Source organism: Protopterus annectens, chromosome 13.part0 (assembly GCF_019279795.1).
Source record: "Protopterus annectens isolate FY-2018-M chromosome 13.part0, PAN1.0, whole genome shotgun sequence".
NCBI lineage: Eukaryota > Metazoa > Chordata > Ceratodontiformes > Protopteridae > Protopterus > Protopterus annectens.
The window spans coordinates 1,287,312,221-1,287,339,660 of NC_056747.1; the positions used below are offsets into that span (position 1 = coordinate 1,287,312,221).

At 40.2% G+C, this 27,440-nt stretch overlaps 1 protein-coding gene across 2 annotated transcripts in view; it reads right to left on the reverse strand.

The window, feature by feature from the left end:
- CDK5RAP3 (CDK5 regulatory subunit associated protein 3) overlaps positions 1 to 27,440 on the reverse strand; it is a 613,925-nt gene that overhangs the window by 448,883 nt on the left and 137,602 nt on the right. For both annotated transcript variants that reach the window (XM_044055301.1, XM_044055302.1), the window contains exon 5: positions 25,104 to 25,152. In XM_044055301.1, the coding sequence (XP_043911236.1) occupies positions 25,104 to 25,152 (49 nt within the window). The remainder of the gene's footprint in view (positions 1 to 25,103; positions 25,153 to 27,440) is intronic.

Below are 27,440 nucleotides of genomic sequence, written 5' to 3' on the forward strand. Positions count from 1 at the left end.
ATGATTTTTTATTGTATCTGAACTCAACTATTGACTTTTTGCAATTTAAACACATGATACACTTCACACAGACAGATTTCCTAGATATAAGATTATTAAAAGGGACTACTGGTAAGAAAAAACTATCTTAATTAAAAATAACAGGTTAAGAAAAACCCATATCTCCACAAAAGCAGCATGCATCCCCGCAAATAGTTAAGAATCAGCTTACACATGTTGGAAGACTGAACATAACAAAAGGAAGAGATGAATGAACAGTTGAGCTCTATGGCCATAGACTTCTTGCAGAAAGGACAGAAAGAAAAGGAAGTTAACAGATTAGTTACAGAAGTACAAAGAGATACTCTTCTTCTTCTTTCGGCTTTTCCCGGTTAGGGGTCACCACAGCAGATCACCTGTCCGCTCATGATTGGCAGTGAAGTTTTTACGGTTCTGATGAAGTCTAAGTTATATTAGATGAAAGCGCTAAACCTTGAAATTTTATTGATTTTTTAAAATAAAGTATTTTTTAACTATAGTACTAATTATTTCACCTAACCAGTGGATTCTGTTGTACTCGGGCATGTTGAGCTATTTGTATTAGTTGGGTTCGAGTTCCTGTGATTTTTTACGAAGTTTTTATGGTGTTGAGTTGCCAGCCCGGTACCCAACCTTCCACGGAAGGTGCACACACTCATGCCTAGGGCCAATTTAGAGTATCCAATCCACCTACAGCATGTCTTTTGGATGTGGGAGAAAACCAGAGCACCCGGAGGAAACCCACGTGACCACAGGGAGGACATGCAGACTCCACACAGAAGGCACCACAGCCGAGGATCGAACCAGAGAACCTCTTGCTGTGAGGTGGCAATGCTAACTGTGGCACCACCATGGCCGCCCAAGTACAAAGAGATAGTAAAGACCTAATAAGACCTATCATTGATAAAAAACTTACTCATACTATTAATATTATTAATAATAACACTAATAATAAAGAAATGACAAAATGTAATAAAACCACAACACATTTTAGATGTATTCTCACTTATCACACTAAAGCTGATAAAATACAAGAAATTATTAAGAAATATTGGTTTATGATGCAGTATGCTCCCAGCTTTAAAAATATTATTGCATACTATTCGCAAGGAATGTAGCACTGAAACAAATATTCAACTACAGCCAAGACATGAATGTCAACAGTGAGAATCAAGGGAACAAATTAAAAAAAACGAGCTTGATTGTACCCACGTTACATCTGTTATTGGAAGCATTCGTTAAGACATGAGAGGAAGATGTTTATAAACTAAGGAAAGAGAACAACCACAGTGGTTTTTATAATCTAACCAAAAAAGAAAGAGAAGCTCTGCAAGGATTAATGAATAATACAGATAATATAATAAGACCAGCAGACAAGGGCGGTGCGATTGCTGTTATGGATAGAGAATGGTATGAAGCCAAGATTTAGTACTACTTAGTGATTGTACAACTTATAAATCCATAAGGAATTATGAATTGAATAAGATTGTGTTAAATACTGAACGTGCCATACATGATCTAATGATCACATGTTATTACTCAAGAGCTATATGAATACTTTCAAATGAAAGACCCTGTCATACCTGTAATAAAAGGACTACCTAAAATCCATAAGGCTCAGACTGACCCCCCAATGATATCAATAGTATCTGGGGCTGGATGGGCCACTGAGCCCCGATCGATTTACACTGAACAAAAACTAAAAAAAACACTGGAAAAAGCAGAGACTGTACTGCGAGATACAGAAGATTTTTTTATCTGGTTTATCAACTTATTGCGTAATGAATCAAATACATTCAGATGTATTAATAGTCACTATGGATGTGAGGAGTCTCTTCATGGTTATACCAAATGGCTATGGAACAGAGTCAATTAGGAAGTTCCTTAATACGACCAATGAATATCCTACTGTAGAAATTATGCAGGTATGTTCTGTGCTGGAAATTATATTAGAAAACAATGTCTGTTAGATATTATGAATTCTTCTTCTTTCGGCTTTTCCCGGTCAGGGGTCGCCACAGCGGATCACCTTGTCCGCACATTGAATGGCAGTGGAGTTTTACGGTGTCGAGTTGCCAGCCCGGCGCCCAACCTTCCACAGAAGGCACACACACACGCACACCTAGGGCCAATTTAGAGTGTCCAATCCACCTGCAGCATGTCTTTGGGATGTGGGAGGAAACCGGAGCACCCGGAGGAAACCCACGCGACCACAGGGAGGACATGCAGACTCCTCACAGAAGGCACCCCAGCCGGGGATCGAACCGGAGAACCTCTTGCTGTGAGGCGGCAATGCTAACCACTGCACCACCGTGGCCGCCCTGTCTGTTAGATATTATGAATATAAGGCTGAAATTAATTCTGTTGTAAATATGCTGAAAGAAAAAGTTTGCTTGAATATATGTATAGAGTTTACAATGTGCATTCATACTATATGTATAACAGACAGGCTTCTCTTCACAGCATCAGGAAATGCCTAACAAAGCAATACTGGAAAACAAGCATTACAAATATCAATTAACAGACATCCTTTTTTATAAATTCAGCAATACGTGATGTTTTTCCAGTAGGAACAGCTTATACAGATGTTTCCTTTCAGAATGGCATCCTCACATCAGCAAAAGTGCTTAAATCACAAAAGGACAATAGAAAAGTCTAAAAACAGACATTATGTGACTTCCCACATAAGGCCAGAAAAACATACCAAGAGGAAATGTGTGCATGACCAGCTCTGTATATAGCTATTGTAGTAATTCAGTTATGTGAGAGAAGGACAGAGAGAGGTATTTTGTAGAAGTCATCATTCATATCTGTAATGAAGGAAAACTTTGTAAATATATGCTACAAATCTGACAGACTACGTGTGGTTTGTTATAAAATAAGTTATCTGTAACTGTGCTTATAGCTACAAAATATATTTCTTTATCAGTGTGCAATTTGAAAGGCTTGGTGCTTTAAACAGACTACAGATGGAGTCATGCAGAGCTATGTGTCTCTGATTCAGCAGTAAACAGCACAGCAAGACTGTGTGTCTTAAGAAGACTTCAAATCCCACAGTAAGCAAGCAGTAAGCAAGTAAGCTCTATAAAATTTTTCAATGGTGATCCTTTGACAACGTTCCTAGCCTGTATCCAAAAACAAGGGGAGTGAATGGGTAATGTCACTCCTGTAAAAGCACAGTAACGTTTATGTGAAGTACTTCAGATTTCTACAGTTTTCAACAGTTTGTAGCAATACAGTTTAATAGACATCTAAATCCGGTGAGACTGCATTGCAGGAAGGTGGAGCAGTTCCATAAATTCTCCAGAAAAGGTACAAGACGAAGTTGTAAGACTGAATCTGCCAGTTTTGCTGTACCAACTTCACAAGTGACTACAAAAACTTTTCAACCATCTACAGTAAAGCAGCTTGGCCATCTGCTTGTCTGTTGACTGGTAAGAAAATTATTCTGTGTTACATACAGTATGAATGCCATAGAGGTAATAATAATAACAGAATAAATGTATATACAGCATATTAGCAAATGTAAAACCTTATTAGGGCAAGTTAATAGTAAGGCATTATGCAAATGTATTGCAATTTGATAGTAAGGCATTATGAAAATGGATTATAATATTTGACTGGTATCTGAAATAAAATCATGTGTGGTATAAAAATGTTTATTGTGTGTACAATGTCATAAAAATACAGTGCATGACATTATCCAAAGGTTAGACTGTACAGACAAAAATTGTAAAGGTAAAGAACCAAGAAATGTTAATATGTTGACATTATATTCAAATGTTAGACAGTTATGTTCTGTCACCAGATGTAAAAGGTTTATTTCAGAGTTGCAACAACAGTCAAATCAGTTACTGATAGAAACTGTAGTACATTTTGTTACAAAAAAATGTAATAAACTTCTAAAAGACAGACACAATGAGTTCAAGAAGCTTAGACAAGTTATACACACATCTTTTCAAAAGTGCATAGGAGTTTCAAATTCAGCAGAACAGCTTACTAAAGAATGTCAGAAAGACCATGCAACATCACAGGAAATTCAACAGCAGTTGCAGGATAAAGGAAATAAATGAGCTCAACTGACAAAGACTGGGAATTTCCTGCATACACAGTTAATCTGTGCAAAAGAAATATATTTTATAATATGTTTATGTTTTGAAAATGGTTAAGCATACATGCTAGGATGGTAGGGACAAATCATTTTTACATGTTTTACTTTCATTCAGTTAAAGCAAGACATCTATCAGTACTACAGTAAAGTAAAGCATATGAATGCCATTCTTAGCACAGTCAAAAGGTAAACAAAACTGTTCTAGTGTATAAAAATTAAATAAAAATAGTTAATAAGAATAAGATTTAAAGTCACAAGACTGACATGCTTGTATAAAGATATACAGATACAAGACAGACATGCATGTATGTTCTTTTCATCTAGAGTACATTTGTTTACAATGCACAAAAGCAAAAGATAGACAACAGCAAATATAGATAAACATATGTTATAATTGTATAGTAACACCAAACAGTTAAAGTTCTGAATTTTAAAAATAAATAAAATCACAGATGGTATTAGTCAAACAGCTTTTGTAAAATTAATGGCAGGACAGTTAAACAGATAAATAAATAAAAAATACTGAAATCCATGTAAGGTAATTGTAAAATAATGTCTATTTATGTTGTATAAATGCATAGTTATGCAAATCACAATCACATTAAAGGAAAAATGCTAAAAGAATTAACTATAGTTTACAGAGTATGAAATGTGAGCACAGACCTTCCTAGACTGAATGAATAGTTACAGGAAATTTTGGGAAGATAAGATAAACAACAAGACTGATTGCCAGATAAGTAGCATGAGTTTTTCTAAAGCATCATTGTTATTAAAACATAATTGTTAAAATGTTTACAGGAAACACTATTTGGTAATTGTAATAAAATGTCACAATTGTGCATAGATGTCACTTATAATCTGTTTGCAAGTAAATGTTAAAAGGACAAAAAAACCTCAGTTGCATCAAGTACAGCCAGCAAATGGGCTATAGTATATATACAGTTCAAATCAATTGTGCAGGAGGGTGTAAATACCTACTAGAGGTAATATACAGTGAAAGCTTTATTTAGTAACCTAATAAAATAAATGTATAACCAAAGTGTTGGGCTGACATACATTCTATTCTCACAGCATAGGGCAGGAAAACAGTGCTGAAGTACTACAGGGGGAGGGGCACTTTCTCAGTTTTACACTGACTGTATAAGCAGTACTGCACAAGGGTCTGAAATAAAGCTACAGAAAAAATAAACAACAAGGGTCTGAAATAAAGTTACAGAAAAAATAAACAACAAGGGTCTGAAATAAAGCTACAGAAAAATAAACAACAAGGGTCTGAAATAAAGCTACAGAAAAAATAAACAACAAGGGTCTGAAATAAAGCTACATAAAAAATAAACAACGAGGGTCTGAAATAAAGCTACAGAAAAAATAAACAACAAGGGTCTAAAATAAAGCTACAGGAAAAAATATCTCATTCCTTCTTGACAATACTCTTTTAGGGGGAGGAAAAAACAGGTATTAGTGTATTAGAAATACTGGTAAACTGGATTAAACCTGACAGGATAAGATATTTTACAAGTTGTTAATAGCTATCATAATGGTTATTATTGTATTGTTTAAAATTAAATTGTATTTACAACCTGTTAAATTGTAAAGCTATACAAGAGATGGTTTAAAAAACAAGAGATGATTTAAAATTGCTTTATTAAAGCTATACAAGAGAGAATAAAGATATACAAAATGCATAAATGTTTCTAATAGCAAGAATGGTCACTATTTCAATATGTTTTTGACAAAACAATGTTGGTATAAAAAAGCATGAATATTTTTAATTGCTGAGTATGTAGTTTAAAATAACATGACATATGTATTTGGTGCCAGTTCCACTAGATATTTCTAAAGAGACATAAACATTTTCCAAGATTTTGCTCAATATTAATGTTATTAAATTTGTAAGATTAGACTAAATGTACTTTATAGTCATTGTATGTACAAATGCAGAATAATTCAGTACAAATGATAGTCTTTGTATGTACAAATGCAGAAGAATTCAGTAAAAAATTGGGTCCAGTATACCTAGTAAATTGAAATGCATAAATAGCAAACAGTCTGTGTAAATACATACTGTACAGGATACATCGTAATAAGTTCAAAAGTAATTTGTCAAGTTGTAATATCACTGGTTTTACCCCAATTAGAGGAAAATGGGCAGTTCAGAGACATGACCACAATCTTATGGTTAAAATGACATTACAACTGTATATTTTCAACAGTGTATAAATGCTTGCAGTAGCACATAGTTATTGTCTCTTATAGTTAATTCAACAGTTGCAGAGAGTTAATGAAACAATTCTAAGTCATAAATTAAATTCTGTGATTGCAAAAGAATAAATTAATCAAGTAAAATTAAAACAGACACAGCTCATAACTGATAAAATATTTTCACAGAATGGTCTGCAAAAGGAAAAGTTGTTAAATACATTCAGGTTTGGTAGTAATACATGTTTTCATTGTATTAACTATGTAAAATTGCATTTTGACTTGTATCAAAAAAGACTAAAGGTTTTGTTTCTTAATGTGTTTTTTATATAGAATGTTTTGAGTATGTTTAAAACAGAGGGAATTGTTAGATATTATGAATATAAGGCTGAAATTAATTCTGTTGTAAATATGCTGAAAGAAAAAGTTTGCTTGAATATATGTATAGAGTTTACAATGTGCATTCATACTATATGTATAACAGACAGGCTTCTCTTCACAGCATCAGGAAATGCCTAACAAAGCAATACTGGAAAACAAGCATTACAAATATCAATTAACAGACATCCTTTTTTATAAATTCAGCAATACGTGATGTTTTTCCAGTAGGAACAGCTTATACAGATGTTTCCTTTCAGAATGGCATCCTCACATCAGCAAAAGTGCTTAAATCACAAAAGGACAATAGAAAAGTCTAAAAACAGACATTATGTGACTTCCCACATAAGGCCAGAAAAACATACCAAGAGGAAATGTGTGCGTGACTAGCTCTGTATATAGCTATTGTAGTAATTCAGTTATGTGAGAGAAGGACAGAGAGAGGTATTTTGTAGAAGTCATCATTCATATCTGTAATGAAGTAAAACTTTGTAAATATATGCTACGAATCTGACAGACTACGTGTGGTTTGTTATAAAATAAGTCATCTGTAACTGTGCTTATAGCTGCAAAATATATTTCTTTATCAGTGTGCAATTTGAAAGGCTTGGTGCTTTAAACAGACTACAGATGGAGTCATGCAGAGCTATGTGTCTCTGATTCAGCAGTAAACAGCACAGCAAGACTGTGTGTCTTAAGAAGACTTCAAATCCCACAGTAAGCAAGCAGTAAGCAAGTAAGCTCTATAACATTTTTCAATGTCCTCATGTACACTGATCAATACTTTATACAAAATTGGGGAGTGGCCATGGGCACATCATGTGCCAATTCATACTCAAATACAGTCATGGCTCAATGGGAGCTAGAATTTGTTTTTACAGACAGCAATGAATGGAAGAATAAACTTATGTACTACAAGAGATTTGTGGATGACATCTTCCTGTTATTGAATGGTGGAGAAGAGGAACTATCCAGCTTTAGTGACTACCTGAGGAGGACCATAGATTTTTTTTGGACTTTGAAGTTAACAGCTCCAAAAGTGATATTAATTTCTTGGATGTAAGCATTCTGAGAAAAGCAGATGGATGCTTTGAAACAAGGACATTTAGGAAAGAATGCTGGAAAAAATCACATTTTACATCGGTCGAGTATGCATCCAAGACACGTATTCCCACAGAATAAATTCTTGAGGCAGTCTAGACTCAACACCAAAGACAACATTTATCAAGAGAAGATGTTGAAAACTAAACATGAACCAAGTAATAGAGGATATAAGAGAAAAGAATTGGATGATATGACCGCAGAGGTACAACAACAGAGAAGTACAAAAGGAAAGTCGCACTACTACACAAATTCATAAAAAGCCGGTAACTCCAAGAGGAGAAATGACACATCGAATATGAGATGTACAATAACATACAGTCAAGATGTTAAACAAATTTGCAACACAATGAGGAAGAACTGGCAGATATTAACAGCAGATGAGCCTATAAAAAGAATAGTGGGAAAAACACCTACTTTCTGTTATAAAAATAAAATGAACTTAAAACAACTTCTATGTAATGATGGGAAAAGAAAACATAAAAAGACAGTACAGTTTTGAACCTACCATAAATGTAGATGTTCGAGTGTATTCACTGCTGCAGTCATTACACTTGGGTTATCCTGCCGTCAGGCGGTCCCGCAGTCGGCCAGAGTTCCAAATTCTTGGTCCGGCGTCGGTTGCTGTCGCTTCTTCCCTGACGTCAGAGCGCCAGGAGTATACAAGATGCAGCCGACGTCATTTTCTTCAGTTTTTCTTGCCCCAGATGTCAGGTGCCCTCAAATAGGTAGGCAATACATATTGCTAATAAAACATACATAAAAAATAAAACCAAAAACTTCAGTTACCAGCAAATACTCCACATAGGTAGTATAGTACTCCACATAGGTAGTATAGGGTAGAAAGGTATGGATAAGTCCCAGCTAAGAAAGAGAGGATGGAGGGAGGGTAACCTGGACTGCAGCAGTGAATACGCTCGAACATCTACATTTATGGTAGGTACAAAACTGTACTATGTTCATCGTGTTTCACTGCTGCAGTCATTACACTTGGGTTAAATCCCAAAGCTGAGGTAGTGTGGCTGGTTCTAAAGAGGATATGGGGTGGCTATGAGGCCCTGCAGCACTGCAGTGGCAAAGCCAGCCCTGGATTTAGAATAAAGTGGCAGGTGATAATATTTGGTAAAGATGTGCACTGAACTCCAAGTTGCAGCTTCCAAGATATCTTTGGTAAGTACTCCTCTAAGGTAGGCAGTTGAAGTGGCTGTTGCCCTGGTGGAATGTGGCCTAATGTTGCTAGGTACAGTTTTCCCATGCTGTGTGTAGCAGAATCGGATACAGTGTCCTATCCACTTTGAGATGGTCTGCTTTGAAATAGCCTTTCCCTGTGATCCTGCAGTATGCTACAAACAATTGGTCAGTTTTCCTGAAAGCTTTTGTTTTGTCCAAGTAGAAACGTAACTGTCTGTGTATGTCCAATGAATGCAGAAGTCTCTCCCCTTTATTCTGGGGATTTGGATAAAAAGTTGGCAAGTGAATAGTTTGGTTAAGAGCCGCACTGGATACCACCTTTGGCATAAATGAAGGGTTTGTTCTTAAAGAAACTCTGTCTTGGTGAAAAATGATAAAAGGCTCCACTGCCATTAGTGCCTGTAACTCTGAGACTCTTCATGCAGAGGTTATTGCCAGAAGCAGTGCAGTTTTCCATGACGCATATTTTAATTCTGCTGCATTTGCTGGCTCAAAAGGAGGTAAAGTTAGTTTTTCCAAGACAAAATTGAGGTCCCAAGTTGGTGTTGGTGCTCTCCGGGGCAGTCTTATGTTTTTAGCCCCTCTGCGGTACTGCTTTAGCAATGGATGAGAGAAAATAGGAGGATCTGTGTTGTAATGAGCCGAGATGGCAGAGGCGTGGATCTTAATGGATGAAAAGGATAGGCCTTTGTCCAGCATCTCAGTTAAATATTGTAATATCTGAGGAATATTTAGGACAAGAGGGTCAAAGCTTTGAGCCTGGTTCCAGGCACAGAATCTCTTCCACTTTTCTGAATAGGATTTCCTGGTGCTAGGCCTCCTGGCCTCCAAAATGACATCCATAACAGCTTTAGAGAGAGGTGTTGTCTGCTTGACTAAGGAATCTGCCATGCAGCCAGGTTTAAGGTTTTGAGCTGGCTGTGCAGGATCTGATTATTTTGTTGAGTCAGAAGATGCGGAATGTGAGGTAAAATCCATGGTGGGCCTTGAGCTAAGTTCTTCGAGATTGGGTACAAGTGCTGGCGTGGCCAGTCTGGGGCAATCAGGATCATTTTTGGCTTTTCTTGTCTGGCTTTTAGGAGTACCTTTGAAAGGAGAGGCAGTGGTGGGAAGGCATACAATTGTAGGCTTTTCCAGCTGAACGAGAGGGCATCCACTTTCCATGCTTGTGTGTGGTAAGTCCTTGTGCAGAATTTCTGTAGTTGGCAATTCATTGGGGAGGCAAAAAGATCTATGTCTGGGCTCCCACATTTTTGTGTTATCAGGCTGAATACTTGTGGATTTAATTTCCACTCGTGAGGATCCATGATGCTTCTGCTTAAGTCATCTGCCAGAGTATTTTTCTTTCCTGGCAGGAATTGTGCTTGCAGATGAACTTGATAGGTTATAACTGTGTTCCACAAGGTCATGGCTTGTCTGCAGAGGGGATAAGAATGAGTGCCCCCTTGCTTGTTTATGTACCACATAACTGTGGTGTTGTCTGTCTTTAGTAACAGTTGTCCTGGATGCAGAAGGTCCTTGAAAGCTGTTAGGGCATTTTGTACAGCTAGCATCTCTTTTTGATTGATGTGAAGATGCATTTGGTCTGCGGCCCACTTGCCCTGAATACATTTTCCTGCCATGTGTGCTCCCCAGACGTAATCAGAGGCATCTGTTGTTAGTGTCTGCCTGGCTGTGGGTAGAGTGAAAGGCTGACCCCTGTTGAGGTGACATGCCTGTGCCCACCATCAAAACTTCTGTTGTAGGCAGGGAATACGTGGTATTACTGCTTCCAAACTGTGACAGTGTTGAGTCCAAACACTTTTTAGGTACCATTGTAATTTCCTCATATGCAGTCTGGCATATGGCATTAGTAGTATGCAGGATGCCATGAACCCCAAGGCCTGCAGAATTTTTCTTGCAGGGAGTCGGGCTTTTGTTGCATCAATTGAAAATACTGAGTCAGTTGTCCTTGCTTATCTGGCGTGAGATAAGCCATCTGGGCCATTGTATTTAAGCTGGCACTCAGGAATATTATCTCTTGTGAGGGCACTAGTTTTTACTTCTTTTCGTTTACTGTGTACCCTAGGCAAATTAGCAATCTTTTTACAAACTCCAGATGCTTTAGAAGAATGTCCTTGCTCTCTGTTTGAATAAGGCAGTTGTCCAAGTATGGATATATTTGAATTCCTTTTTGTCTGCAAAATGCAATTACTGGTGCCAGGCATTTTGTGAAGACCCTGGGCGCAGTAGATAAGCCAAAGGGCAGCGCAGAGAACTGGTAATGCATTGAACCAGCTAGGAATCTGAGGTATCTTCTGAAATTTTGTCTGATAAGGACATGCAGGTATGCCTCTTTGAGGTCCAAAGTAACAAGCCAAGCCTTGTTTCCCAGCATGGGAAGAAGCTGCTGTAGTGTCAACATTTTGAATTTCGGAACATCCAGGCACATATTTAGAGTAGAAAGGTCCAGTATGGGTCTCCAGGCTTTGTCCTTTCTGGGAACCAGGAAAAGTCGAGTAAAATCCTTGTCCTTGTTCCTGCTGTGGTACGTTTTGAATAGCTCTCATGTCCATGAGGGCTGCAATTTGATTTTGTGCCTCTGCCCATTGATTTTGTGGCAGGTCTGGCATTCCTATTAGCCTTGGTAAACTGTGAAAGTGGAACCTGTAACCCTGAGACACAATATTCAGAACCCATTTGTCTTGGGTGATTATATGCCAATTTTGTGAAAAAAGTGCTAGTTTTCCCCCTAAGGGAGCTGCCAAAAGGTAAGTGCTTAGCATTTGAAGGGGGAAGTCATTGGGACTGTTTCCTATAAGGTTGTGACTCGTCTTCCCCTCCTTTTGGGGTTGAAGCACCCCACTGTCGTGGTCTGTAAGAGCCTTGGGACTGAGATCTGCCTCTTGGGTATCTGTATCTGCCTCTTTGTGGTCTGGAAAGGACCAATTTTTTAAAGGCCAATTTCTGCTAAATCGAGGTGGCTGTACCTGTAAGAAATCCTTCACTGTTTGCATAGATTTTGCCTTATCCTCCATTTTCTTTAATACCTCTTCTGCCTTAACACCAAATAAAATATCCTGCTGTAAAGGTGCATCCAATAATTTTGCCTTAACACGATCAGGTAAACCTTGTTCTTTTAACCTTTTAACCAAGCATGCCTTCGAATCACAGATCCTGTAACTGCTGCTCTACAGGAAGCCTCTAATGAATCAAAACCACATTGCAGAGTATGTTTTCCCACTTGTTCAGCTGCATGCAATAAATCCTGCATTTCCTTATAGTCAGGATGTTCTGAACTTGTAAGCATTTTCTGTTTTAACAGGGACATTAAATATTGTTGGTATTTAAGCATGTGAAACTGGCAATTTAAAGCCCTCACTGCTAAAGTTGCAGAAGTGTAAACTTTCTTCCTCCATCTGTCTAATGCTCTAGAATCCCTGTCAGTGGGTACAGGATTTTTAGCAGTGGAAGCCTTTACCCCTTTGGGACCCTGGGAAATAGTTTCTGGGTCAGCAACAGGGTTTTTATAAAGAAATTTGTGAGAGTCAGGGACTCTGTAGTACCTGTCTGGCTTGACTGGAGCAGGGAGCAAAGAATCAGGATTTAAACTGGATTCAGAGAACACATCATCCACAATATCTAACACTGGCGGAATAGCAAGGGGCCTGTGCTGAGGCAACAAAAGAAAGTCTCTGAGCCTTTTCTTGGACTCGAGTAATCCTAGCCCTCCCAGTGGAAATGCTCCCTCATGGTGTGTAAAGTTTCCCCAAAAGAGTAATCCTCAGGAGGAGAGGCTGAAGGAATTGATTCTTCAGCATCAGAGTCCTCATAGGGGGTAAAGAGTATCCCTGGTCTGAAGAGGAATCAGAAGAAATGGAAACCTGGTCAGAGGAATCATAGTCTGTATCCTGCCTAGGCCTTTTATCAGGAGGGGGATGGGAACCCCTGATCAGAGTAATTAAGTCTTCGGCCATTTTGAGCATCTGTTTTTTAGGAATGGAGGCCTGTCCAGGTGAATGCTGTACTTGCTTCTTTGCCTTTAATGGAGTTTTAGACTTTGCTGTAGTTTTGATGGTAAGCTGTGAAGGTCTGAAAACACCCTCAGTAGCCGATGCATGCTCAGAGGCTCCAGACCCATCTAAGGGGTTAGTTTCCGTAGGCCGAATACCTTGACTATCCAGAGGCCTAGACATCTCCACGTGGGAGTCGAAGGCAGCCTGTGGCTCTGAGGTAGCGGGTGTCAGGGGCTGCAAAAGCACCTCACTGAGAACCGGGGAACCGGGGAACCGGTCTCTGGCCTAGAAGAGGCTTCATTGTCAGTTTTGGGCCTCGGATGCCTGCCCCTATCCTTGTCTTTGCATTTTTTGTGTATTCCGGTCGTCGGTTGTTCCGACGGCATGGTATAATTGAACCTTCGGCCAAAGTAATGGCGAGCAAAGTCAAACCGACATTTAATAGTGTGCTTGTTTAATCTAGCACAAAACCAACAACTAGTGATGTCGTGGTCTGGGCCTAGGCATGGAATACAGTAAGAATGAAAATCCTTATGAGGTATTTGCTTCCCACAAGAAATACAATTATTAACTTTTACTGACATCGGTCTGAGGCAAGAAAAAGTACTTAGCTTTATTGAAGACTTCGGTTCTGAAATTTGAAGTGAAAATCTCAGGAGTCGGCCGACCGGCACTTGCGAACTGCTTTTGCTTCGGGCACCGCACTGCAAGAAAGACTGAAGAAAATGGTGTCGGCTGCATCTTATATACCCCTGGCGCACTGACGTCAGGGAAGAAGCGACAGCAACCGACGCCGGACCAAGACTTTGGAACTCTGGCCGACTGCGGGACCGCCTGATGGCAGGATAACCCAAGTGTAATGACTGCAGCAGTGAAACATGATGAACATCTTGATACATAGACAAGGTACTTTTAAATGTGGCCACTGTAAAGCATGTTCATACATAATGCAGAATCAATACACCCTGTTACACAAAAGATGTATTATTTGAGGACATAAGCTGATTGTGGGACTCAAAATTTGGTTTATGTAGAATTATGCACACAATGCATCTGCTTATATGTTGGAAAGATGAACTGCCACTTTAGAACTAGAATTTTTTCACATTTAAGAGATATCAGAAATAGAATATCTACAAATGCACTGAGCAAACATATAATAGCAAATAACAGTAATTTGTTCCTGTTTATGGCACTCCAAGTGATACACTATGGTGCAAGAAAAGGCAATCAGAAAGAAATCCCTGAATCTGAAGAGACTAAATGGATAGCAGATTTGAGGGCTAACGAAAATCCAGGCTTAAATGAACTTGTTCCTTTAAAGCCAGTATTGAGAAGGCGTCGCCTAAGAAGATGAGTTCCAATGGGCACTCCCACTATAAATGAAGTTAATGAATATGAATGAATGCTTATAGATCTGATGAAGGCCTAAGGCTGAAAGAGCTCATCTTTTTATTCATATTTTAACCTTTTACTTGCTTAATAAAATACTCCGCTGTGGAACACTTTCTTGTTTTATTCTTGGTCATTACAGCATACTAACTAAGTTTTGGATATAGAAAAATCTAATAATCTCAAAAACATTTTGTGTTATAAAGAACAGGAGAAATATGTTAACACAGCAACATATTTTAAAGTAGGCACACATTAAGTGTCATAATTGGCAATTTTGCAAGTGTATTTACACAGGACAGTTTTTTTTACACGTCCAGTTAAACATGAACCATTTTATCGTACGTCTTAGCAAACATGCAACAGTAAAAACATTACCTATGTCTGTATGTCAGTCTTGCAATGCATGTTACATAGGCAAAACAAATAAAAAGCTACAGGAACAAATTTGTGAGCATATATCAGCTATTCGAAGAAAAACACAAACTAATGCATTATATACAAGGACACTAGAACATCTGACAAATTTTGTATCTTTTCACTGCAAACAATAAATAAATTAGAGGGGTAATATTAAAACAATACTGAAATTCTTAAAAATAAGTGGATTATTCATTTTAAAGCACAGCTACCTCCTGGTCTTAATGACAATTTTACTTTAAAACCAGATTTAAAAGAAATATGTGATAGAATAAAATTATTATTTTATACTTATAAACTGTTGTTATTATTTTAACTTGTTTGTATGTACTTTTTACGTAGGTCTTTAGATGCTTAACTGTATAAGTCATATGATTTTAGCTGCCACACCTATTTGTGTATTTAAAATCTGTATTTTCCACTGTTTGACTATTTGCCTGAAGAAGCCTACATTGGTGAAATTTTTTTGATACTAACAAGCTAAATAAATCTGTTTTTACCATCGAGTGTCGTGCTGAATGTTTCCTTCTTTTTTTTTTCTTCATAGTTTATTTAGTATTTGCGTGGATTTCCTCCGGGTGCTCCGGTTTCCTCCCACATCCAAAGACATGCTGTAGATGGATTGGACACTCTAAATTGGCCCTAGGCATGAGTGTGTGTGTGTGTGTGTGTGTGTGTGTGTGTCTTCTGTGGAAGGTTGGGCGCCGGGCTGGCGACTCAACACCATAAAACTCCACTGCCAATCATGAGCGGACAGGTGATCCGCTGTGGCGACCCCTAACCAGGAAAAGCCAAAAAAAGAAGAAAGAAGATGTTTATTTAGTATAAACAGCTTTATCTCAGTGGCAGAATTTACTGGATTGGGAAGGACTTTGTACTCAGCTCAAAGATCAGTCGCATCAAGCTGCAGATGGTTTATGTGGAGTCCCCTCTTTGGGTGTCATTTCACTTGAACTGGGGATAAATAGAAGAACCTAGGTGAGTCCCCTCTTTCCTTCTCCCCACAAACAATGCATTCATTATCAAGACCTGTGATGGGATCAGCTGCAGGACAGTAACTACAATGCGACTACTGGGGGCTGTTAATTAATGCACAGTCTGGAGACAATGGTCTGATATGAGAAGATTCACAAAATTCCACAGCATGGGTAACTCAAAAAAAAAAGTACAACACCAGCATCTTTCAGGTGTACAAGAGACACTGTGAAGACCATGGCCACCGCTAAGCTCAGAAGGGTCCAAGCCTGGAGTTTGCACTGCATCATCACCAGATAGCTAAAAGTATGAACAACCAACGGTGATGCATCCCGTGCTGCTCAAATGTAGGCAGTTGTCTAACATGTGGTCAAAGGGACCTTCTGCTAACTTGTCTTCACTGACCCAGGCCTGCAACTCTAGGCATACAAGGCAGGGATGCTACAAGAAAGTCCCTTGATGGACCCACCATAATCATGATATCTGGATAAGGGAAAACAAGGAGGGCCTTCTCTTCAATGCTTACACCACAACACCTGCCATCTGGGATACAGACAAGAGAACAGAAGGCAGTGCCTTGTACTGCAAGTGGTGAGCATTCCAGACAATAATCTGTCAGAAGAGGTCTGCTATGTACAATACCACCCATCAGGTAGACAGAGATAAAAGGGGAGTGTCCTCTACCACCACCCCAGACAGTCATAACATACAGATACTCTAATTGAAGTCAATTATATTCAATATGGGACATAAATTTATCATTTTATCCAGAACCAGGCAGAAGTGGGGACAGAACCTCTGACATCACTCCAAAGGAGCATCCTCTATAGTCCTTTCAGGATTACAGTCTGTGCCTTTTCAAGAACTGTGCAAAGAAAACAATTTCTCTAAGGGGAGGACCTAATAATTTTAAAATGTATACATCTGTGGATTAATCCAGATACCACTGACCCTTTGTGGTGGCTCTCCAAGTTGGGGCAAACTGAAAGCCGCCCACAACAGGCAGTGCTGGGGACCAGATAGGCTGCTGGACTAGAAGAGTTGATCCACTTGGAAGACTTAGCACATCTAAAGGAAGCAATATTGCTGGATGTTGGAGTTTTTTTTTTTAATTTAATTATGAGAGCCTGGCCTCTAAGATGAGGAGGAGCTCTCCTCCATAGTAATGGTCCCTTCTTTTGGGAATCCTCAACCCAGTCCTGGCAGACCTGCTCACAGGACCTTCCACTGGAATAAGGCATCCAGGATTATCCCTGAAGGAGAACTGCCTAAAGAGTGCCATCCTCTATGGGCACATACCCAAACCTGCTGCCAAAGATATACCTTCAGCCAGCCTAAGTTACAATAAGTGACACAAGTCCACTATAGAAGGCATTCTATGGGCATTAACAAGGACCTCATTTATCATATCTGAAACATGATTCACCTTATAACCAATTCAACTTTTTATATTCTGAACTGCACTTATGTGGTTTTAAAGATTTAACTATGCTCATTTACAAACTGTGTGATCTTTAATCCAAATTTTTATTTAATGGGTGGGCTGTTTTATAACTGGGCCATCTTACTTACTCATCACCCTTTCTGATCTCTCAGTATCATAAGCCCTCATATTTAACATAAGTCAGAGGCACGGGCTGGGGGCTGCCTATACTGTTACCACAGATGAAGCAGAGCTGTGGGGGGGCATCCCTGTTAGGATACCTCACTGTCATCCTGCGGGAATAATGTGGTTGCAGAGGTGACATATTTCTCTATGAGATGACTCAAGGGGATTACTCATCATCACAGGCCTGCAGTAAAAAATTATTCCCAGCTATCCGTGTGCAGGACACTGGATGTGAACATCAGCTCCATCTGCAATAAATCGTATATATCTGTGGAGATAGCACATTAAAAGAAGAACTGCCTTATTCCAACTATGCCCTTCAGTTAACTATGGACTATCAAAGATTAATAGGTCAGAGTTTGCAGAATCCATTGAAAGCTGTGACAGAAATCAACCTGGTTTTCTGGACTGCAACACATGTTTAGCCTTTTCACAGTGACCACCTAGAGAAAGACTGGGATTTTTATGGTGGATGCTGTCCAGACCTCTCAAATGTCCCTATTTTGGAAGAGCATTCTTATTTTCAGACTTGATTTAGGATGTCCTTATTTTTGAAGGCATGTCGTTATTTTCAGACTTTATTTAATCCTTCATGCAATTTTGTGAATCCCCTTCATCAAATGTGATTTTTGAAGCAGTTTAGTACACAGAAAAAGTACAGTTTTGTACCTGCCATAAATGTAGATGTTCGAGTGCTAATACAGCTGCAGTCATAACAGATGGGGTTTTCCTGCCGTCAGGCGGATCCTCGGTCGGCCGAATTCCAAAGTCTAGGTCCGGCGTCGGTTGTCGTCGCTTCTTCCCTGACGTCAGTGCGACAGGGGTATAAAGGAACCAACCAACGCCATTTTCTTCAGTTTTTCTTGCCCCAGATGTCAGGTGCCCCCAGAAGAAAGGCAATACATAAATTTGTGTAATAATGCAGTGCAATATAATCAAAATACAGTAGTTGCAAGCAAATACATCATAAATGAATACCCCAATCAGGTTGTATGAGGATGTGTTAGCCTATAGGCCTGACCCAAGAGGGGAAGGAGGGAGGGAAACCTGGACTGCAGCTGTATTAGCACTCGAACATCTACATTTATGGTAGGTACAAAACTGTACTATGTTCATCGTGCATACAGCTGCAGTCATAACAGATGGGTAGAATCCCAAAGCTAAGAAAGGGGTGGTAGGCACTAGGTGGAACTAGGAGGAGCCAAAATGCCCTGCAAGACTGCAGTGGCAAAGCCTGCTCTAGATTGGGAGTATAATGGTAGGTTGTAGTGCTTGGAGAAGGTATGCACAGAACTCCAAGTGGTTGCTTCCAAAATATCCTTGGTAGGAACTCCTCTGAGGAAGGCTGCAGAGGTGGCTGTGGCCCTGGTGGAATGAGTTCTAATGCCCGTAGGTACAGTTTTGCCATGAAAGGAATAGCAAAAGCGTATGCAGTGGGCTATCCATTTTGAGATTGTCTGTTTGGAAATTGGCTTTCCTTGAGCTCCTACCGCACAGGACACAAAGAGCTGCTCTGATTTTCTGAAAGGCTTTGTTCTGTCCAAATAATAACGTAGTTGTCTGTGGATGTCCAAGGAATGTAGTAATCTCTCCCCTTTGTTTTGAGGATTAGGATAAAAAGTAGGTAAATGTATGGCCTGATTTAAAGCTACCCTGGATACCACTTTAGGCATAAAGGACGGGTTGGTTCGTAAGGAAACTCTGTCCTGATGGAAGATGATAAAAGGCTGGACAGCCATGAGAGCCTGTAGTTCTGAAACTCTACGAGCTGAGGTGATAGCCAGAAGGAAAGCTGTTTTCCAGGACAAATATTGCAAATCTGATGAGGCAGCTGGCTCAAAGGGAGGCAAGGTCAGTTTTTCCAGAATTAAATTAAGATCCCAAGCAGGTATTGGTTGTTTCCTTGGAGGTCTTAAATTCTTAGCCCCTCTGAGGAACTGTCTTAAGAGAGGGTGAGAGAATAAAGGTGGATCAGTGTTGTATTCTGCAGAAATGTCTGAGGCATGGATTTTGATGGAGGAGAATGACAGTCCACTGCTTAGCAGTTCAGCCAAATACTGTAGTATTTGAGGTAAATTCAGTTTTCCAGGATCCTGGCCCTTTTTCTCATTGCAGACACAAAAACGTTTCCATTTTGCAGAGTAAGCTTTTCTAGTTGATGGCCTTCTGGCCTCCAAAATGACATCCTGCACCTCCTTGGAGAGTAGGGCCTGTTGTGATGCTAAGGAATCTTCCATGCGGCTAGATTGAGTGTTTTTAGCTGGCTGTGAAGAGTTTTGAAGCTGTGCTGAGTTAGAAGAAGAGGCATTAGAGGCAGGGTCCATGGTGGGGAATGCGTCAGGCTCCTCAGGAGTGGGTACCAGTGTTGCCTAGGCCAGTCCGGAGCAATGAGAATCATCTTTGGTCTGTCTGCTCTGGTTTTCAATAGAACTTTGGGCAGCAGAGGAAGAGGTGGGAAGGCATAAACTGTCATTGATGTCCAACTGAAAGAGAGAGCGTCCACTCTCCAGGCCTTTGGATGGAAGATCCTTGAGCAGAATTTTGTCAATTGATGATTTTTGTGGGAGGCAATGAGATCTATGTCTGGCCTTCCACATTCTTGGATTATTTCTGTAAAAACTTTTGGATGCAATTTCCATTCGTGTGGATCTGTCATATTCCTGCTTAGGTTGTCTGCCAGCGTGTTTTCCTTGCCTGGCAAGTACTGTGCTTGTAGTTCCATTTGTAAGTCCATGGCCATGTTCCAAAGTGATATGGCCAGTCTGCATAGGGGGTAAGAATGTGTTCCTCCCTGCTTGTTTATGTACCACATAACTGTGGTGTTGTCTGTTCTTATCCATAGTTGACCTGGTTGTAGAAGGTCCTTGAAAGTTATAATAGCATTTATTACTGCTAGCATTTCTTTTTGATTGATGTGAAGGTGCTTTTCTTTTTGGGACCATTTGCCCTGAATGCACCGATCTGTCATGTGCGCCTCCCAGGCGTAGTCCGAGGCGTCTGTTGTGATGACTTGATTTGCTTGAGGCTTGCTGAATGGAAGACCTGTGTCTGTTTGACATGCTTGAGCCCACCACAGAAATTCCTTTTGCAGACATGGAATTAGTGGTATTATTGTTTCCAAACTGTGGCTGTGTTGAGACCATATGTTTTTCAGGTACCATTGTAGTTTCCTCATATGCAGCTTTGCACATGGGATTAGTAAGATGCAAGATGCCATGAATCCCAGAGCCTGCAGGATTTTCCTTGCAGTCAGCCTGGTGCAATTTGCTAGTGTTCTGAAGTATTGAATTAGTTGCCCCTGCTTCTGTGGCGTGAGGTAGGCCATCTGGGTGTTTGTGTCCAAATTGGCACCCAGGAAAATTATCTTCTGAGGGGGTATTAGCCTTGATTTCCTTTTGTTGACTGTGTATCCCAGAGAGTTTAATAACATTATTACATAAGCCAGATGTTTCAGAAGAATGTGTTTGCTGTCCGCTTGGATCAGGCAGTCGTCCAAATAGGGGTATATCTGTATCCCCTGAAGTCTGCAGTAGGCAATTACTGATGCCAGGCATTTTGTGAATACTCTGGGCGCAGTAGATAAGCCAAAGGGCAATGCAGAGAATTGATAATGGGTTGAACCTGCAAGAAATCTGAGGTACCTTCTGCAATTCTGTCTGATTGGGACATGCAGGTATGCCTCCTTGAGGTCCAATGTTACCAGCCAAGACTCCTTGCCCAGCATGGGAAGAAGTTGCTGTAGAGTGAGCATCTTGAATTTTGATGCAGTAGAAATGTGTTTAGGATGGATAGGTCCAAAATAGGTCTCCAATCTTTTCCCTTCCTTGGCACCAGAAATAGCCTGGAATAAAAACCTTGACCTTGTTCGTGCGCAGGTACCTCTTGAATAGCTTTCATGTTTATGAGATCTGTAATTTGCCTTTGTGCCTCTGCCCTTTGATTGTGTGGCAGGTTTGGCACGCCTCTCATTTTTGGAAGGGTGTGAAAATTGAATTTGTAGCCTCCGTTTATAATGTCCAGGATCCATTTGTCCTTTGTGACAATATGCCAATTTTTTGAAAATAATGCCAGCTTTCCTCCTAAGGGGGCTGCCATTTGAGACCTGATTGGCATGCAAAGGGGAAAGTCATTGGGCTTGCTTTCTGAAAGATTGCGAGTTGTCCTCACCACCTCTTTGTGTAGGAGCTTGCCATTGTCTGCCTCTATACGATCCTTGGGATTGTCATCTGCCCCTCGGCCGCCTGTATCTGCCTCTTTGGGGTCTGTCCGTGGCAGGAAAGGACCAGTTTTTAGAAGGCCAATTTCTACTAAAACGTGGGGGTTGTACCTGTAGAAATTCTTTCACAGTTTGCATTGATTTAGCCTTTTCCTCCATTTTCCTTAAAACCTCCTCAGCATTAGCACCAAATAGTACATCCTTTTGAAGAGGGGCGTCTAGTAATTTAGCTTTGACATGATCAGGCAAGGCTTGTTCCTTGAGCCAGGCATGCCTATGTATGACTGATCCTGTTACAGCAGCTCTACATGAAGCCTCTAGAGCATCAAAACCACATTGTAAGGTATGCTTACCCACTTGTTCTGCACTATGCATCAAATCCTGCAACTCCTTCAAGTCTGGTTGTTCAGGTTGTGACATTTTACTTTTCAATTGTGATAACAAAAACTGTTGGTATTTTAGCATATGAAACTGACAGTTTAAGGCCCTCATGGATAAGGTAGCCGAGGTATATACCTTTTTTCCCCACCTTTCTAAGGATCTGGAATCTCTCTCGGAAGGTAATGGATTTTTAGCAATGGAGGCCTTAACTCCCTTGGGGCCCTGTGAGATGGTTTCTGGGTCAGCAGCATGGCTTTTGTATAGAAATTGGTGTGAGTCAGGAACTCTGTAGTACCTGTCAGGCTTAACTGGAGCTGGAGGTAGAGAGTCCGGGTTAAGGCAGGCCTCCGAGTAAACATCATCTAGGATGTCCAAGACAGGAGGTATAGCCAGAGGCCTGTGCTGAGGTAGCAAGAGAAATTCCCTGAGCCTTTTCTTGGAATCTGAATAATCTTGGCCTTCCCAGTGGAAGTGTCCCCTTAAGGTATGCAAAGTTTCCCCAAAAGAGTAATCCTCAGGGGGGGATACAGAAGAGATGGATTCCTCCACATCAGAGTCTTCAAAAGGGGAGTAAGAATGTTCCTGATCATCAGAGTGCTCTGAAATAATGGAGCCCTGATCAGAGGAGGGGGAATCTTCCTCCACTCTGGGCCTTTTGTCCGGTGGGGGCTGAGAACCTCTGATAAGAGTAATTAAATCCTCAGCCATTTTAAGCATCTGTTTCTTAGGCATGGGGCCTGGAGATGGGCCTTGTGTAGCTGGTCTCGTAGAGTGCATGGTTGCTTTAGACTTAGTGAAAGCCTTGATGGAGAAAGAAGATGAAGGTCTGAAGACACCTTGAGTGGAGGTGGACCTGTCCACATTCTGAGTTTCAACGCCAAGAGTGGCTTCGGTATCTGTAGTCGGGGTGTGGGCCGAGGAGCCTGCGACCTTGGGCACAGGAGACACTGTCAAAGAAGTGTCGTCGGTAGTCAGGGGCTGCGTAGGCGCCTCGCTGAGAACCGGACCACATGTAGTCGGCTTTGGTGTGGTGTCAGTAGAGGCCGCGGACCTCATGTGTCGGTCCTTATCTTTGCATTTTTTAGACAAAACCGGAGTCGGAGTATCCGACGACGTAGTATAGTTAAATGCTTTCCCAAAATAATGCTGGGCGAACTCCACCCGACGCTTAATAGTGCGTTTGTTGAATGTAGCACAAAAGCGACAGACCGAGACGTCGTGGTCTGGGCCTAAACAAGGTATACAGAGGGAATGGAAATCCTTATGCGGTATTTGCTTCCCACAAGAAATACAATTATTAACTTTGTCTGACATCAGTCTGAGGCAAGAAAAGTTTCCCCAACGGGGTACTTAGCTTTTAAGAAGACTTCGGTTTCCAAATTTTCGTAATCTCAGGAGCTGGCCGACTGGCACTTGCGAACTGCTTCTGCTTCGGGCACCGCGCGGCAAGAAAGACTGAAGAAAATGGCGTTGACTGGTTCCTTTATACCCCTGTCGCACTGACGTCAGGGAAGAAGCGACGACAACCGACGCCGGACCTAGACTTTGGAATTCGGCCGACCGAGGACCCGCCTGATGGCAGGAGAACCCCATCTGTTATGACTGCAACTGTATGCACGATGAACATCTCCACTTTATGGCCAACGTACTAGTGGAAATAATTTAAAGAATCACACCTTACAACTTCCCTTTTCTGCAGCAAAATATAAATTACCTTGTGTGATGCAACTTTGCGATACAGTTCATTAATGTCTACAAATTTTACAGTCTCTTTGATAATATGCTTATATTTTTCCATCAATTTTTGTCACTGTTTTATAAAGATGTGTTTTGGAGTGGTATCCTACACTCCTTCAGGAAGTAGGAAAACGTATGTGCTATTTGGTATTCAGTTTTTATGCTAATTAGACGTGCAGACTTTTTGATGGAAGTTCTTATTTTTCAAAGGCCTCTGTTCCTATTTTCAATGACTGCAGGTTTGATGTAGTCATAACTTTACAACTGATGGGTTCATCAAAAGCTGACATTTTTGTTTTCTGTTAAATGGCATGGTTTATCTTTTTTTTTCACTGTGGTCTAAAGTGTGTAGCCACAGCCTCATTGCAGGTTGCGTTATGTGGTTTCACAGCAGGCATTTGTTGGGTATGGCTACATAGCTGGAAAGCTGCAGGTAACCATGCTTCACATTCTTAATCCCACCTTGGATGGATAAGGTTTGCTCTCACTGTCCCTTCATTTCAAGCTACATGCCCTGGGAACCTACACTCTTTATTAAAACCACACCTCTCAATCTCTTAGTGCAAGACATATAGACAAAGCCAAAAATAATGGGGGAGGAGAAACAAAGGCCCAAAAATAGGGACAGATTTTAAATACTGCTCCTATAAACTTAGAAAGCTGGTCAAATAACAGGTTTTGCATTATTTGTTTTTGTTTTCTGAAGGATATGAAGTAAGAAACGCAAATGCCTTTTATTACTTGTTATTATTTAGTGACTTCAATCCTCACCGATTTGCCAGAAAACCATAAACTGGATGAGGAACAGGAAAACATGTGGGAAAAATCTGGATAGTTGAAAGGTATGATTAAAACATCTAGTTATACAAACCATACTTACCTTTTGGTAAGTGTCTGAGAAATGCATTTTAATGAATTCTTTGGGCAGATTATCTGGTAGAGTCCCTCTCCCCCAGTGTACAACTCAACACACACTGACACTTAAAAGCATTCTGCAGTATTCAGATAGATCATTCTAGGGACATACTTGTGAGTGGTAACTACACTTGCATGCAGATATGTGTTTTTTTATTAAGCATGTTTCATGGACTTTAGTTAAGTATGTTTTGTGTACTTCCTGTTTTCTAACGTGCTATTTATTTTTTCAGACTTTTATCAAGAAAGTTTACGTCTGCATTCGCTGTGTTATTAAATCTTACAATGCTGCGCTGCAAAGCATCTATTCTTAAATGTATTTAAACTGGGGGGGGGTGATAAACAGCAAATACTAAACAGAATGCAAAACTGCTGTTTATACTATCAGTGGGCATTCATGTTACATATTGCAGAGTATTGGGAAATGAAGTATAAAAATGCTCGAACAGCTACACAAATTCTTACCCAAGTATGCATTGTCTTTTTCATAGAGAGAGAGAATCTCCTGCCAGTCCTACAAAAGAAAAAAAAAAAAAAAAGAGTGTTATGATTAAATAACTGAGCAGGAAGGTAATAATCCAGTCCTGATGATACATCTAAACTTATAAAATGTATGCGAACTATGAAACAGTGAACTCTAAATTGTACCAAACACAGCTGGTAATGTTCATTAAATTGTGATAACCCTACAAGTAATCTCAAAAATGCAATAAATGCAAGAAATAGTAAGTTAGCTAAATACCACTGCAGTCTAACTGCCCACTTAATCCAGGTCTGCACCACAAAGGAGCCAGAGGCTGTCCTCGCACTCAATGGGCACCTGGCACAGAAACTAGTTCTGGACTGTACATCAGGTCATTGCAAGATGCATACGAGCGTACGCACATACCCACACACACGTGTGTGCGAGCATGCACATACACCAAATCACACACAGCATGATCACCTAACAGCAATTAGGATAAGATACATTAACACCTGAGGTTCATCATACATCAATAATGCACATCAGAAATTGTGTGACAGTATTCATTCCATGCCACAAAAAGTACAGTTGTGTAAACTGAATTTCCTAGAACAGTAGATATTCAAATGATCACCGCTGCAGTAGCCTTAGCTATATGGGTTATATCCTGCCAAGCTGGCAAAGATTCAGGCTACATTCCACACACCCAAACTGTCAAGCAGCTCAAGCTGAACTGACTAAAAGACAAGTCTGGGTGCAAAGCCCTTCAGAGCTTTCTTGCCAAAAGACAGACAGGGAGGTTTAACCCTGGAAAGAGAAGGACAGGAATAACAAAAAATAAAAGTCCACACCCTGGCATAAAACACACACCAAAAAACAAAGAGGATGGAGTGAGTCCACACCTTGGTATAAAATACACACCAAAAAACAGAGGATGGAGTGGCTACTGCAGCAGGGATAATTCGAACATTGACTGTTCTGCAAGTTCAACTTACACAACTGTGCAATGTTCTTCATACTGATCACTGCTGCAGTAGCCTTACCTATATGGGTAGATTACCATAGCTAACTACATTTGGAAGGTGGGAGGAGACGGGTCTAGGGGCCCCTGGAGAACAGTCCTACCAAAGCTTGATCTAGACCTACAGAAGGAATCAAGCTTAAAATGCTTTGTAAAAATATATACAGAGGACCAAATAGCAGCTTCTAGAATCCAATCTTTTCCAAAAAGCCATAAATGACGCTAAGGCCCTGGTAGATTGGGCCTTGACCGTGCATGGAATAGATTTCTTATGGTGAGTATAACAAAATGCGATAGTTTTAGACAATCATTTGGAAATAGTTTGTTTGACACAGGTTGTCCCTTCTTCTTACCTTCAGAAGAAAAGAACAACTGATCCAAAGATCTGAAAGATTTAGTTCTGTCAAAATAGTACCTCAGTTTTCTGTGGACATCCAATGTATGCAGTATCCTCTCTCCCTTACTTTAAATGGGGAGAAGGATAGTTTGGCTTAAATTGTAAGAGCTTGCAACTTGGACACCCTTCTTGCAGAGCTCAGAGTAATCAGCAAAACTGTTTTCCATGTTAAGAACTTCAAGACAGCCAGATTACCGGTTTCAAATGGAGCAACTGTTAAGCTTCTCTAACACAAAATTAAGATCCCAAGAAGGGACCACCAGTTCTCTAGGTGGCCCCTTATGCAAAACTCCTTTCAAGAACATTTTGACAAGACTTCACTGAAAGAGGAGGATTTATAGGCATGCATGCCCAAATGGCTAATAAATGAACCTTGACAGAGGAATAAAAAAGGCCATAGGTTAGTAACTCATGCAAATATTATAAAGCCAGAGAAAAAAAAAACTCTGAATGTATGTTGGTTATGTTGCTGGCACCAACCAGAAAACCTTTTCTATGAGTTAATATATGACTTTCTAGTATTGAGCTTTCCTGCCTCCATTAGCACCTGCTGCACATGCTCAGTAAACAGGTGCCTAAAAGGAATAAAGACCTTATCATCCAGGCAATTAAATGAAGATGATTGACATCTGAATGTATCAAACACACATGGTCTTGTGTGAGTACATCCAGTTTGTGAGGAGGCTTGTGGTAATTGCCCCTAGCCATTTCCAAAAGAACGGAGAACCATTGTTGCTGTCACCAAAATGATATTGGGGATTCCTTTTGAATCTTTAGAAGTACCCTGGGTATTAATTGCAAGAGTGGAAAGGCATATGGGAACATTCCTATCAAAAGAAAGGAAAAGAAAAGGCATCTGTCTTCCAGGCCTCCTTACACGGAGTCCTGGAATAGAATTTTGTCATTTGATTGTGGAAT